Source organism: Lissotriton helveticus, chromosome 12 (assembly GCF_964261635.1).
Source record: "Lissotriton helveticus chromosome 12, aLisHel1.1, whole genome shotgun sequence".
NCBI classification, from domain to species: domain Eukaryota; kingdom Metazoa; phylum Chordata; class Amphibia; order Caudata; family Salamandridae; genus Lissotriton; species Lissotriton helveticus.
Genome location: NC_136073.1, coordinates 875,549,650 through 875,565,852, shown reverse-complemented (window position 1 = coordinate 875,565,852; position 16,203 = coordinate 875,549,650). Strand labels below are relative to the sequence as shown.

The window sequence follows — 16,203 nt, the reverse complement described above, 5'->3', positions numbered from 1 at the left end:
TATGAAACAATGCCAAATCCAGACTGGCACCTCTGGATACGCTGAAAGTGGGAAATCTGCAGGTAGAAAGAGTATCCACCAGAAATATCATTACCGAAGGTAGGTAATTTTTCCAGACAGGTTAAGAATGATATGAACCTTAAGCATCATAGTGGTTGGTACAGTCCCTGTGTACAACACACATGAGTGTGATACTGTGGATCCTCTAAGGACTTTTTCCACTGCTAATGTAGGAATGACACTATTTCACTTACTGGGTGATTGGATGCAGAGTTATGCGAATTAAGTCACAAGTCACTTGGCTTTCCTCTAAGTGCTGAGAAATTAGGTTGGGTTTAGGGTTCTTGGTATGGATTTTGTGATCAGAGCCTGATACATGGTAAGTCTGCCCCAGTCGGGTGCCACATGCCGGATCAGTGTCCCCTCACACTGTACAGTTTGAACAGTTTATTAGTGTTTGTCTTTTGTTTGTGTCTCTTGTATGGCTCATTCCTCAGGAGTGCTACTGTGCCTTATTCGTTCTGAAATGAAATGGATGTGCAGTTCAAATACCAACCATAAGCTTTTTTGTCGTCTTTGTTTTTTCCAGGTGACTGGGGTCAAGGTAAGCCAAAGTGGAATCCAAATCAGGCATTGGATTCTGTATACATCCCCAGAACAGATGCCAGTAAGTATAAGCCTAGCTGGGTGAGGGCACTATCAGAGCAGGAGCCCTGCGGTCTCTTGGACAAGCAATACCAGTGGCGATAGGTGCATTGCAAATACAACCACACCCAATATAGTCACCATCTTCTCAGGAGAAGCAAAAGAAGCATAGTTCACAAGGAATCATTTGTACTTTGACAATCCATTACTTTCTAATACAATAGCCACCCAAGGTTTTCAAAACTCTTCTGTTTGTAGCATATAAAGCTGTAAATAACATGTTTTGCACACTCCTGCTATTACTGTTGGGCATGGGTGTTGCAGGTTCTTTGTCTTATAAAGGATCCTTCACCAAAACCACAATCCACCAGGACAAAGACTCCATCTTATTATTTTTTTTTAAACAGATTTTATTAGTCAGGTTGCATATATCGTGCAGTGCCCTGCACACCAGAGTCATCTGCCAAAGCTTTTCCAGTACATCTAAGACAGCAAATGACTTTTGTTTTGTAGTCTTTCGTCCCCCCCCCATAAACAACAGCCCCATATACTGGAGCATAAAAGAGTAACGCACCCCATCCCCAACTACCCCCCCCCCCAACTCCCACCCACCCCAAAGGTCGCACTAGTCCACATCGCCTTGTCCACAGTTATGCACAGAAAATTGCGCAGATGATCCCGATTTCCACCCACCACCCCTTTTCTCCAACCCTCTTTCCATATGAAGTCCTCTACTTAAACTGGCAACAAGGGCTCTTCCATCGCAGGGGGTTCCAACCAAAGGCCCCGATACTCTGCCCATCGGTTCCAAATTTTATAATGTTTGTGCGGGCACCCGTTGGCCACAAAAATGGGCTGCGCCAGGCCCATACAAAAATCCAGGCCGTTTTTCCAAGCTGCCACCGATGGAGCCCTGGTTGCCTTCCAGGCTTGAGCAATGTCCCGCTTTGCCAGGGTGAGTCCCAAGAGCAAAAGGTGTTGTTTATAGATACTTCCTCCCACCCCCTCCATGACATGTAGCAGTGCCAGCTGTGGTGTGCGGGTAAGCTCCCAGCCCAGGACCTCTGATAGACAAGCAAAGAGTGTGAGAAAGTGCCATCTTTCTAGCATTGGTATGCCCCCACTTTTTTCTGAACTGCTGATGTGCTTTGACTGAGTGTGCCATGGGCTCCTGCCAACCAGGTACCCAGGGCCTGTGTTCCTTACCTAAACTGTGTTACAACGAAAACCCAATTGGCATCTCTGGCCACCTGTCAGCCCCTAGTAAATGGTACCCTAGGTACCCAGGGCATGGTGACCAGAGAAGACCCCTGAGGGCTGCAGCACTTATTGTGCCACCCTTAGGGGCCCTGTACCCTGACACCCACATACTGCCTTTGCAGGCTGAGTGTCTAAGTACAGAACTAAACAAAGAGTCGACATGGCACACATCCCCGTGTGCCATGCCCACAGAACCCACTGCCCTGGTGTGAGAAAGTGCCATCTTTCTTGCCTTGGTATGCCCCCACTTTTTTCTGAACTGCTGATGTGCTTGACTGTATGTGCCCTGGGTCCCTGCCAATCATGTTGCTGGACCCCTGGGTGGAGAGCCCCCCGCTCTCCTGGGCCTGCAACAATGCACATCCTGAGCGAGGTGATGTGTCTCCTTCCCCAGGATGGACAGGGGGACACTTCAAAGGCATACCGCATCTGAGAGCTTCTCCAGACCAATTGCTGTACCCAGCAACTGGCCCCCCACCCGTTCTACCCCCACTCTGGGGGGAAGACTGGCGGGAAAAAATACGTCAGGAAGGAGGGTGTGCCAACCTTTGCCAACCCCACCCTTCAGGTGGAGAAGGCGAGGTGAAGCACGACCCCGGGCTCCAGCCATCTTGTAGATGGGGAGCCCTGCTCAATTCCAGCTAGGCTCCTGCCCCCTCCCACAGGAGAGGAGCAGGCTATGAACCTCCCTGAGGCTGTGGGAGGTTCAAGTGGACCCCCACCACTGGCAGTGGTATCAGGGAGGGCTTTGGCTTGCCACCTGTCTTGCCACTGGCCTGACAGGTAGCACAGGAGCTCACAAACTCCTTCACTTCACTTTTTGGTTTATCTGGGGCCAGTAAAGTGGCTAACCAACCTTTCCCAAGTTTTGGTTTGCCCCAGGTGTGCAGTTAGAGGGATGTCATGAGCTAAAGTTAGGAGGAACGACCTGTACTTCTGTGGCACTACCACTCTCCTGGTAGCTCCAGGATTGGGGTTTCTTGCCTCAGCATACAGTAATCCCTCTTCCCAATAAGCTCTGTGGGTACCACTGACATCTCCCTTGGTGTCTGCAGCTGCTTGCTGCCTCAGGCTTTCAAGAGTGGGTCAGTCTCGCTGACCCTGGCACAGCTCTTCCCTAGTGGGTCCCCCTGGGCCCAGGAGTCCAGCCTGGTAAGGCTCAAGCTCCATAGGCTCAGTTCCCTCCAGAGTTTCCAAGTCCTCTCCTTGGGGGGAGGGGTCCTGAGAGGCTGGCTGTGTAGAAGCTGGTTCCCCACTTTTTCTCTTGGTTGGTTGCGCCATACTTTCAGGCTCCAACCTCACTTGTTCACCCTTCTTTTTGCTCTGTGCTCTGGTTTAGACACACACCAGTCTAGGGATACCCAGCATGGCTGCATGGGTTACTTGCTCAACTTCAGCCCAGGCTGAGGTCTCCAGGTCATTTCCAAGCAGACAGTCAGCTGGCAATTGTGGTGAGACCACTACCAGTTTCAGGCCAGTAACCTCCCCCCATCCTAATGTTACGACCACCTTCTTTTGGTCACCCCCAGTGGCTGTCCTTGTCACTCTAGTCTTGACCCAGTGGTCTGCCTTCTTTCCCAATTCTTGGGGGAAATTAGACCTAGGTCTACCAAATGCTGATGTAACTTTTCATTTGTGCAATTACTCAAAATGTGTTCCTTCATAAACAAATTATACAGTCCAGTAAAGTCATGCACATTGTGTCCAGTTAACCAACCATCCAGTGTCTTTACTGAGTAGTCTACAAAATCTATCCAGGATTGGGTCTGGGTTTTGTAAGCCCCCCCTGAACCTAATTCTGTACTCCTCAGTGGTGAGTCCAACTCCCTCAGTCAGAGTCTTCTTCATGAGATCATAGGACCCTGCATCTGGCCCAGAGAGGGTCAGAAGTCTGTCTCTACAGTTACCAGAGAACCGTTCCCACAGGAGTGCCCCCCAGAGAGGTTTCTTTAGCTGTCTGATATCACAAGCCCTCTCAAAGGCTGTGAACCACTTGGTGATGTCATCACCTTCCTCAAATTTAGGGACAATCCCTTTGGGGATTTTAGGATCATAAGATTGCTCTCTATCCTTGTTATTGGTATTGCTGCCACCAGAGATGGGGGCTAGGCCCATCTCTTTTCTTTCTTTTTCTAGAGTCAGGAGCCTGGTCTCTAGGTCTACTTTGCTAGGAAGTTGTCCTCTTCACTGGGACTTTCCCCAATGTGTTCCCTGGGGACTAGTCCACCTGTGTGGCTCCTAGGCTCCCAGAGGCTGGGGTACAGGGACCCCCTCCTCCCTAGGAATGATGAGATTATCAGTGTCATCCTCATCCACTCCTTCTTCCTCTGGCTAGGTGTCACCTTGCTCAGAGGGGTGGTCTTTTGCATACTCAGCCAGGAGCTCTTGGAGCTTTTTTTTGGTTGGATACAGACCTACAGTTATTTTCTTTACTTTGCATAGGGCCTTCAATTCCTTGAAGTCCAGGTGCAAGTAAGGTGTGAGGTCAAGTTCCTCCACCATGTTTGTATTATCTTCACTAACAGCTGGGTTCTGTTGAGACATTCTAACCCTCTACCCTAGCTTGTAGTGACTTTTATTTTCACAAAATTCTAATGGAACTTGAGCAAGGCCCTATCAGATTTTTAGTATTTTTGGAAAAGACCAATTTCAGAATTCTAAAGGCAATTTATGAGGTTTTTTTTGTCAAATCTGTTTATTGGCATTAGTGTTATTTAGGCAATACAGCTAGTGCAACATTTCAAACTTTACATTTTGTTGTATTTATGCTAAATTTGCAGTGCATGTACAGAATAAAATGCCACTTAGCGTTGCAACAGTACGCATGAACAATACAAAGAGCAGGGTAGGCGCCTAAGCACACCTGTTTCGCAAGGGAACCTAAGCATCCCAGTCCTGTGTACAGAAGTGATTTTTATAGACCAACTGTAATGTCTGTTGTAACAAAGCAGAACCAGCAAACTGCGGCCTGTTCGCATTTTATACAGCACATTCCGATTCCCTCCCCGTCTCCCCCCAGTGACCCTCCCCCCCGCACCCTTCTCCCGAGCACGCATGTCTAAACCTCCTTAGCGCCTATGTTACAGTATTTTGTTTGTGTACCAACCTAGGTGTCCGGTGTACCGCCCGCCTCGCACCCCCCTGTGGCCTAGTGTACATTACTAATCCCTTGCTACCTCCCCGCCTATAGCACTTCCCGCTGTTTGTAAGGCGTTAAGCATGCGCTCCCAGTGTTCTGCCATAGGTTCCCTTCGGAGCCCTATTGTTTCCTCCCGTCTTATGGCGGTCCCTTCTGCCCGAGCCCACGCCTGAAGGGACAGAGTCCATGCCCGCACACTAGGCGGGTCACTCGCCTTCCACCGCTTAGTGAGGAGGCGCGTTGCCACTATCATCCCCAGGTCTAGAAAGCGGGACGCTACCTTGTCCTTGGGCGCGCGTTTAAAATGGTGCAGGAGGTACTCTGGCCAGTTGCAAGGGATGACGCGGCCGATGCATTGTGTAAGCAGCTCACTGATGCCTCCCTAATAAGCGCTTAATCCTGGGCAATGCCACAGTATATGGAGAAGACCTGCATTCACCTTGCCGCATCTGGGGCAGGATGCGTCGGTCCTGTGAAAGTATTTATTTATTAAGTCATGAGTGAGATAGGCCCTGTGTACTATGTAGACTTGAATTTGGCGGAAGCGCATATTTCTGGGGATTCGCACCGGGCTTTTAAGGAGTCTCTCCCACTCTTTATCTGCTAGTGCTCGCCCTAGGTCCCGCTCCCATTTGCTGCGTAATGGGGCCAAGTCCATCTCCGTGTGCGCCCTCAGGGATGCAGCGAACCACTTAATTAGGTGCCTGCCCCTACCCATAACATGGAGATATTGTACGGTCAGGTGTTGTTGGGGTTCTGATGCAACGTCTCCCCACCCAGCCGTCATATGCGCTACGAGGGAGCGATGCATCAGGAACTCCCCGGGGGGGAGTCCATCTTCGGCGACCAACATCTCATATTGTAGCAGTATTCCGTCCCTATATAGATCGCCCAGGGTCTGGACGTCCGCATCATGCCATTGCTTCAACATGTGGTTTGTGAGGACCGGCTCCTGGCAAGCCCTCCAGCGGTACCGCCGGGGCGTAAGGGAGCACTTTCTTCGTATGTGACAATGCCCTGCGGAAGCATTTAAATGCCACCGCCAATAGCAACGGGACAGGGTGCGCCGGTGTTGCCAGTGGATGGAATAGCGTGGTGACCCTCTCTAAGGAGTAGGGTGGCTTGTTCGTGGCAGTGTCCTCTCTCCCCCTATCCGCTAACCAGCGGGCGATCCATTGGAGCTGCGCCGCCAAATAGTAATGCTCAAAGCAGGGAGCTGCCAATCCGCTCCTGTCTACGGGTAGGAACAGTTTTCCAAGTGACAGCCGGTGCCGGGACTCTCCCCAAATAAAGTCGCGCAGGACCTTATTAAGCATGGAAAAGAAGGAGGCAGGTATATATATGGGCAAGTTAGTAAAATGGTATAGGAGGCGGGGGAGCATGACCATTTTAGCGAGAGCCACTCTGCCCTTGGGCGTCAGGGGGAGGGTGGGCCAGAAGCCAATCTGGGACTTGAGCGCTGCCACCGCCCTTCCTAGGTTTCCGTCGAATAGGTCAGCCATCTGACAGTAGATCTGGACCCCCAGATACTTGAACGTGTCTGCTCTCCATTGGACTCTTGTGCCATGGAGGTGGTATTCCGGATCTCCCACCTCATCACTGAATGCGTAGAGGCAGGACTCCCCAGAGGCAAGAAGACCAGCAAGCGTGCCCACTCTCCGTCTGGGTCGATTGCGCCGACCACGACGTCGAGAGGAATGACTACGGTCTGTTCCCCATCTCCCCAGGGCTCAGGGGCGAAGCGCCGTCGACGTCGAGAGAGGTGCACAGACCGCCGTCGAAGTCTCCTGTGACGATTTCGTCGTCTTCCTCGTCGAGTGATCGACGTCGATGGGCCCGGCGTAGGCGCTCGCCGTCAAAGCGACACCGCCGTTTGCCGTCGGCGAAGAGGAAAAGATCGTCGTCGAGGAGTGGACGGAAGAGGTCGCCGTCGAGGCGGAAGAGGTCGCCGTCGAGGTCGCCGTCGAGGCGCAAGAGGTCGTCGTCGAGGCGCAAGAGGTCGAGGCGATCGAGATCGACGTCGAGGCACAATAGATCGACGTCGAGGCGGACGAAGTCGCCGTCGAGGCATGGAAGAAGGTCGACGCCGCGGAAGAGACGCTCGACGTCGAGGGGCCGACGCTCGCCGTCAGGTCACCGTTCTTCGACGTCGAAGAAGCGGGAGAAGAGGCCTGTTGCCATGGGAGGCTCGCCAACGTCCCAGGCTGGTGGTGGATCACCGGGCTCGGTGTATTCCGAGGTGTATACGCCTTCGCAAGTTACGCCTCCGCCTCCATTGCCGAGGGGTCTCCCTCCGAGGGTTCCTACCCCTCCTTCTTTGCCTCCTCATCCGCAACCGGTAACCCAGCCTCAGGGGCCAGTGAAGCCGCCTCCGGTTCCTCCGAGGTCGACTTCGTTGCCCAGGTTTCCGACCCCTCCCAAAGGGACTCCAAAGCCGCAGGCCCCGGTCAAACCTAAGACGCCCGCTCCGGTGGAACCGGCAGATCGTCCGAGGCCTAGGACGTCGAGATCACGCTCCGGACGGAGAGGGAGATCTAGGAGTCGGCACAGATCCTCCACTAGATCTAGACGTCGCCATAGGAGGCGAGGGTCCAGGTCCCACACGGACTCCTCCAGGACACGCTCCTATTCACCGACCTTGTCGGATTCCCCGGGGACAAGGGTGTCCCCGGTGGACGACATCAGCACGTTCCAGGAGGTTCTCCTGAGGGGGGCGGCAAAGTTAGGCATCACGGTGACGGCTCCTACACCTACGACGTCTGTGATATTTGAGACGCTTCACAAGAAGCATTTGTCTCGCCCCCTGCTGCCATTGGTGCCGGGTTTGGTGGAACCAGCGGTGGAGCTGTTCCTTACGCCAGCGGTGGTGAAGGCCGCTCCCTCACGACTTCTGAAGAAGTACAGGGCCCCGGATTCGTACCCGGCTTTCCTGCGAATGGATCCAGTACCCGACTCTGTTATAGTGACGGCGGCCAGGAAGTTACACTCTACCTCCCCGTCCTCCACCGTGCCGCGTGATAAGGAAAGACGATGGATCGACTCGGCTGGGAGGAAGGCTTGTGGGACTGATTACACTACCATGAAAGCCTCCAGCGATTCAGCTTTGCTGGGGCGGTACGACCGTGCCCTGTGGGATTCCCTGCCACAATTCACGGACCTTCTGCCACGAGAGATCCTTCAACACGTCTTCCATACATTGTAAAACCTGGCCGCCTTCAGTCAGTCGCTAAGGATGTCCCCACTCCCAGCCAGTACTTAGAGGCACTACATGTACCATAAACCCTGCAGGTACACGTGACCTGCAGCGGCCCCTTTAAGCAAACTCTAAACGTGCGCGGCGTTTACACGCCGAACGCCGCCCGTGCATGCAGGAAACTGATCACCTCGGTAGATCGCACTACAAGTAAGTCGGACCACGATTTTGAGCGCTGCCTCGCGGCGTGGTTAAAGCTTGAATGGGCTGGGTTCCTGACACCTGGTTTTCTCACTATTCCAGAATCATCGACTCTGCTGATAAAAAAAGTACTTCAGAGCGAATACGGAGCCATGACGCAGGGCGCCTTCTAAAATAGTGAGTTTCAAAAACATCGAGCACTCAATGAGTTTGGCCCATTACGAACTGTGTTACATCAGCTGTGTCACACATGTACACAAACGCTAGACCTCATTTATGATTTTTTCAGGGCAGCGCCAGCGGAGACCAGCCCCCCCAAAAACCACCAGCTCTGTTAAGCACAATTGTGATCCTGACAAGTAGTGCGATAAACACCTTCCGAAACAGGTAGGCCCCTAACTTAATAAGTGCATATGGACCAACTTGTGTGTAATTCAGTGATATTGATTTTCCTCCTCATCTGGTTTCAGAACCACGATACATGAGAGGTGTTTCCATTAATCTGCAACATCCCCCTGACTGAAATCCCGGCCCGACCATACTGCATCTATCTATAAGTGAAAATTCACTGTCACTCACAGGTATTACTCACTCTTCTATTGAGATACGAGTTATGAGTCCGAGTTTCTAGGTTTTAATTCATAATAGTACACAACACTCACACCAAGTTTTCTTCACCATTATTATTTACAGTTCCGGCTCCACCCAGTCCGTGTCCTGAGCAGAACACCTACTAGCGTTGAGGTTCGAAACGCGTTGACTCTGAGCCTCGGAGAAAGAATGTGGGTGCCGCAAGGACTATTGAGATCTATACAGTGTTATTCCTTGTTGCGCAACCCTGTAAATTTGTTTTTCCTATCCTTGGCTCAGCCAGACAGGCAGGCAGCTCTCAGTGACTAGAGGTCCGCTTGTCTCTTTGTACCCAATTGAAAGGACTGGTTCCCAATGTCTTAAGTTTTGTTAGGCAATTGATTCAACATTGTTTGGTGTTACATGTGTCAATGTATAGTATCCACCTCTGATCATTTGTATAGCACTTGTATATATTCTTGCACATTTTTCATTGTTTGCATGTATATTTTTCACTGTCTGATGACTGTTTATTTGATGACATATTTCAAATATCTAAATATTTTCTAAAAATATAAAAAAACTAAAATAAAATAGATGACCATCCAGAAGTAATGTGCTGTTTGATATCATAAGTAGTAAAATAAATCTGTCTGGCCCCTTTCTTTGTTTTGTATGGGATCAACCAGCACCGTCATGCTTGGCTCAGGCTCACGTCACTCAAGCCGGAGGCCCAGCAGCGGGTGGCCAATCTGCCCTTTTTTAGGAGAACACTGTTCGGTAAACATGCCGACGATGAGATGGCCCGCATGAAGGCGGAGGCAGAGACCCTGACGGCGGTGGGCTTGGAGAAGCCCAAGGAAAAGAAGTCCTACCGACTGTTCCAGAGGCGGTTCGGTGCGCAGGGCAGAGGGCGAGGACAGTCTTCGGGACAGCAGCAGCAACAACAGCAGCAGTTCCGGAGACCGCGCCAGAAGGGTAGAGGTGGACAGCAGTCCTCTACAGCTAACAAAGGCCCGGCCGGGTCTCGACCCTGAGCGGTTACTTCCCCTTCATCCGTTACCCGCTCCGGTGGGGGGAAGCGTTCAATTTTTTCTGGCAGAGTGGAGAAAAATTACTCAAGACAAGTGGGTGCTGAATATTGTTTGCAATGGATACAGTCTTCGGTTCACCAGCCCTCCTCCATTGATTCCTCCGGTCAGCTCACAGTATCAACTGCGCAAGCTCCAGGCGGAGGCCGATATCCTGTCAAGGAAAAGGGCGATAGAAAACGTACCTCTGTCTCAAAGAGGAAGAGGTCTGTACTCCCGGTTCTTTCTGGTCCGCAAGAAGGACAAGAACGAGTTCAGGCCCATTCTGGACTTGCGACAGGCAAACAAGTGGATTTGCAGAGAAAAGTTTTGCATGCTGTCGTTGCATCAGATTTATCCTCATTTGCAACAGGGAGACTGGCTATGTGCAATAGACCTACGGGATGCGTACTTCCATGTGCCCATTGCACGCAAACACAGGAAGTTCCTGCGATTTCAAGTCTGCACCAATCACTATCAGTACACAGTACTTCCACTCGGGCTGAAGTCTGCGCCCAGAACTTTCTCGAAGTGCATGGCAGTGGTAGCGGCACACCTGAGGAAGAACAAGGTGTTTGTCTACCCGTACCTGGACAATTGGTTGATCAATGCCTCCTCCTTCTCGGAAGCTCAAGCGCACTTCCAGAAGACGTGCGTTCTATTAAACAAGCTGGGGTTGCACATCAACATGTCCAAGTCTGTCCCGACTCCGGTCCAGTGCATTCAGTACTTGGGAGCCACCATCGATACGCTGTCAGCAAGCGTGTCTCCTTTGGAGGAGCGACGATTATCACTCCTTCGGAAGGCTCAGGCTCTTATGACCACTCCATCTACGACAGTGAGGAAGGTGTCTTCTCTACTGGGATCGATGGTCTCTTGTATCTTCCTGACGCCACACGCGCGGCTACACATGAGACCGCTGCAGGAGTGCTTGGAGGATCAGTGGGACCAGAGGAGAGGATCGTGGGACGACAAGATACGACTGTCTCTGCATGCTCTTCAGTCTCTGAAGTGGTGGTGTTCAGCGGAGAATCTCCTCAGGGGAGTTCCCTTCCACAAGGACATTCCCAATCAGATTTTCGTGACGGATGCTTCTCTCCAGGGCTGGGGAGCGCACTCCACCCGTACTTCCAGCAGTGGGGTCATCCAGAGATAGACCTCTTCGCCACACACGAAAACGCAAAATGCCGCACCTTCGCCGCCAGGTTCCCACACCCGCAGTCTCAGGGCAATGCGATATGGATGAACTGGTCGAACAGATTTGCGTACGCCTTTCCTCCAGCTCCACTCATACCGCTAGTGGCACGCAAACTGAGGCAACACTCCATGACGCTCATCCTGGTTGCTCCAACGTGGGCAAGGCAAGCGTGGTACACCACGTTCCTCGAACTCTCCGTGGTTCCCCACGAGCGCCTCAGACTCACACCCAGTCTCCTCACTCAGAGCCATGGAGACATTCAGCACCCGGATCCGCAGCAGTTGAGCCTTGCAATATGGCTCCTGAAGTCATAGAGTTTGGCTACTTAAACCTGCCTCCTGACTGCATGGACATCATAAAGGAGGCTAGGCGACCTACCACCAGGGCCTGCTACGCGGCAAAATGGAAGCGTTTTGTTATCTATTGCTCCAATAATAACATAAATCCACTTCATGCTTCCACGCAAAACATCATATGTTACTTGCTGCACCTATACAGGTGTAAGCTAGCGTATAGTTCCATCAGGATACATTTAGCAGCAATGGCAGCTTATCTTCAGAATAGGCAGCACCTATCCCTTTTCAGAGTGCCAGCGATTAAAGCTTTATGGAGGGACTTAAAAGGGTCCTCCAAGACACCCGCCTTCACCTGTCTGGAACCTCAACATAGTCCTGAACAGGCTCATGGGCCCACTATTTGAGCCTCTTCACTCTTGTGAGATATAATTTCTTACATGGAAAGTGGCTTTTCTGGTAGCAATTACGTCGCTAAGACGAGTTAGCGAGCTGCAAGCCCTCACTATTCAGGAATCTTTCATTCAGATACATGCTAATAGGGTTGTGCTGCGCACCAACCCTAAATTCATGCCCAAGGTAGTGTCACAGTTCCACATCAACCAAACTATTGAACTACCTGTATTCTTCCCAAATCCTGATTCAGTGGCAGACAGAGCGCTGCACACACTAGATGTCAAAAGGGCTCTCCTGTATTACATAGACAGGACTAAGGATTTCAGGAAAACTAAACAACTGTTCGTTGCCTTCTCTCCACAGCACAAGGGCAACCCTATTTCTAAATCAGGCATAGCCAGATGGATTGTTAAATGCATCCAAATCTGTTATCAAAAGGCTAAACGCACGTTACCAGTTCCCCCAAGAGCGCATTCCACACGCAAACTGGGGGCATCCATGGCTTTCCTAGGTAACATCCCTCTAGAGGACATATGTAGAGCAGCCACATGGACCACCATACACACATTCACCAAACACTACTGCGTGGATGTACACTCCAAACAGCAAGCTGCTGTAGGTCAGGCTGTTCTCAGAACTCTTTTTCAGACTGCTGCAGCTGGCACGGGCAACCGCCGTTAAGGAGGGTACTACTATTTATTCTATGCATAGATATAAATTCAGCAGCCCACATGCCTCGAACGGAATATGCTACTTACCAGTATGCATCTGTTCTTGGCATGTAGGGCTGCTGACATTCATATCGCCCGCCCTCCTCCCCGGTGCCTGTCGCAGCTGTAGCATTCAAAATTTACACACTTATTCTCACGCATGGCCATCACTTACTATATCACACTCCATCTCTGCCACAATGGCGAAAAACAATCTGAGCATGGAGGGGATGCCCATGCGCACTGTAGTCCAGGGAGGAGCCACCTATCTCGTGATACTTCGAAGACTCTTCCAGGACAACAATGTGCAATCATTCGGACCCAACACTAGGCGGCGATCTATGCATAGATATAAATGTCAGCAGCCCTACATGCCAAGAACAGATGCATACTGGTAAGTAGCATATTCCTTCTTTTTTCAGCTTTCTCTTAAAGCATTCGCCTGGTACGCAGGTGTTTTAGCCAGTTCCAATGAAATATAATTCTTGTGCATATCAGTTTTTTTGTTGTGCCCAAAATTTGTTGACGGTTTCTGATTTAATTTTTTTTATAACCAAAAATGCTGTTCGTAAACATAAACAAGTGTTTGTTGCCATATAATGGTCCCATAACAGAAATCCATGCGTTTTTAATGTATGCCTACTTTTAGTTGTTGAGTTTTTTTACTAAAAAAGTGGATGTTTGCAAACATATGCACAACAGCGGTTAGTTACCTAGTACTTTCAGATTTTAAAACCTGCATTTATTTTTTGGCCATACATTTGTTGCATGTTCCCAAAAGACTGCTTTAGCTATTCAATAACTGTTTTTTTTCATTAAAATAAACAAATTAACAACTTTGTTCACGTCAAATGCATCAGTAATTCCAAACGTTTTGCAGAAATAATTATTCCACTTGATAAAAGAACGCTCTCCAATGTACTGTTAGCAAACCTCACGCTAGCCAAATGATCACATACTGTTTTTCTTTTTCCCCCCCCTAAAGGCTCCTCCCCAGCACCAAACCGAGTACAGGGTTCGCATGATTCTGTCATATTGAAGGAGGGTGACACCGTCCTTACATGCTGGATTGTTGGTGATTCCTGGGTCTATTGGGCGCAACGATATGCTATACGGAATTATTTTGCAGAAAATCTTAGCCTAACAGTGAAGTGGCTTGGCTTTAGAGACTTCAAGTGGAGAGACGTACTCCCTACACTTACCAAATATCATGAACAAAGTGAGCACCCTGGTGTAATTGTTTTGCATGTGGGTTCAGAAGATATTGGCTACCTTCCTGCTGCCCATATTATCTATGTGATCAAAAAAGACCTAGAGGTTTTGCGAAAAATGTTTCCGGCCACACGTTTTGTATTCTCACGAATTGCTCAACGCAAAAGATGGTTATTTTCCACAGTGGATAACCCCAAAGTAGAACTTGCTCGAAAAACTGTCAATGAAGCTGTATCAGCTTATTTTTCTGACTATAACCTTTTGAGCGTGGATCACGACCACAACATTAAACATAACTTGTCACATTTGTATCGCAAGGATGGAATCCATATGTCCGATGAAGGGACTGAACGATTTCTTGGAAATATTCTGAAGGTACTTAAGCGATTTCTTGTTTAAGTTTCTCACTATTGTATGAAGAGCAAACAGTTGTTTTCAAGGAAAATGTTTCACCTGGTATAGACCCATACCCTGCTACAAATTGTCAAGTCTTGGAATTGGACTAGGTGCTATGAAGAGAACAGTGAAAAGAGAAGTATGGTACTAAACGAAAAAGGAAAGGTGAGATAAACGTTCACTGGTCAAGTGACATAACCTTGCTGTGGCTGTTCATAGCCCGACACCAGCCATCGCTGCTTCATGCAGTGGAAGAGATCTGCATGTAACACAAGTCAACATCGCACTGAAAAACAAGCTCGTGACTTTTACAGGCTCTCTAAATTTGCATAGACAAGGTTCCAGCCGCTGTGATGTCCGTCTATTGGGAATGGTCTGAACAAGCCGCTCAGAGGTAAAAGGCTGCATGACTCACGTCCTACCAGTAGACATTCTGGTTGGATTGGCACTAGCCCTGTGACGTAGGATCTCCCTGACCAGTTTGTGCTGGATGATCATGGTGTAAGGATTACATGTGCTGCAATACGGTAGTAGTCCCACAGTTGCAATTCTTGTTGATCCCCCATACACCCTAGCGTTTCCATTCGCTCTCACTCACTCACTCTCTGTTCATGTATATTCGCTGGCTCGAAGTAGCCCCTCACCAATGTGACTAGTGGGCCTCATTTACACCGACACGCTGGATGGTCTAGTACAGTTGCACTCTCTATCTTGCACCGAGAAATGGGGAATTGTAGGGTCAATCAGTAATTCCAGGTAGATCCACCCAGTAATTCCTTTCCACGGTTCCCAATAGCCCTCCAAAGGTTTAAGCTATTTGACAAGCTAAAAGCTCGGGGGGGGGTAGACAAGACAGTTTGGTGCTGCTTCTGCAGGCCTTATAATAAGTCTTGTTCCCACGCCCATCAGAATGAATATGCCGGTGCTCACAAAGGCATTGATGGGTAAAACAAATTACAAATGTTGAGTGGAGGCACCTCTCAGCAAATTGTGAGAAGCAGATGTACTTGGGGGTGAGTATGCTTCCCATGCTCCAGTGTCTTTAAATAAAGGGGCACTGACCAGGCTTTCTTTAAGCAGTCGCGCTTGTAGGTAAGTGGTTATGATCACCACGCTTTGGCAGGGCAGCAACTGGCATAAGTTAATCTCAAACATTTTTAGTGTGAGATACAAATAGGATGGAGATCTTTAAACATGCTCTTGCTTGCCATGTGCGGGGAATAAAGCCCTGTTTGCCTTGAGTAAACTTTAATATTTGCATACCAAGTTTTCGAACTGATTTCCTGTGAACTAGAAATGCAAACCAATCTCAAATTTCTGTAATGAAAACCAATCTCAAAATTGTTTTTCAGCCTTTTGAAAGTGATCCTTTATATGTACAGTAAAAACGATGCAGATGATTGTATTTGTTGTCTTTTTTGTTGTTAATGTGAATATGTTTTATTAAGTCTGTTTGTTGGATACATAAGAGAATATAGTGCTCAAAACATGTTAAACAGCTAACGTCATAACCTAAGGGCATGATATTCGTGGGCATTTAACATGTTTATGTTCGCTGACATTTATAAACTTAGCAATTATATACTTAGCAATTAAAGAGCTGACAACTATTGATTTGTTTTTGCCTTATTGATGGTACTTAAAAGGGCTGGGGGCTCTGATGTGAAAGGATGTTTTAAGCGAGAGACTTGAAAAGATATGATTTTATGCGATCACTCATTTGAAGAGAGCAACAAATGATGAGTGGCAGTGGTCTTCTGGGATACCACGTCACTAAGAGACAAAACCCTTCTCTTCACACTTTACCGCTGAGGAAGAAATCCACACCTATACTGTTGCTTTCACAGAAGGTGTAATTGAAGTAGATGGCACAGAACCACGTTATTTCTTCAGACTATTGTGTGGTTGGACACACCCAAA

General features: G+C 49.2%; 1 protein-coding gene across 1 annotated transcript in view; it reads left to right on the top strand.

The window, feature by feature from the left end:
• The window catches only part of LOC144798492 (uncharacterized), a 121,963-nt gene extending 106,070 nt beyond the window's left edge, over nucleotides 1-15,893 (top strand). Inside the window, exons 11-12 of the mRNA XM_078669393.1 lie at nucleotides 590-667; nucleotides 13,661-15,893. Of these exons, the coding sequence (XP_078525519.1) occupies nucleotides 590-667; nucleotides 13,661-14,286 (704 nt within the window). The 3' untranslated portion in view covers nucleotides 14,287-15,893. The remainder of the gene's footprint in view (nucleotides 1-589; nucleotides 668-13,660) is intronic.
• The last annotated feature ends 310 nt before the right edge of the window (nucleotides 15,894-16,203 follow it).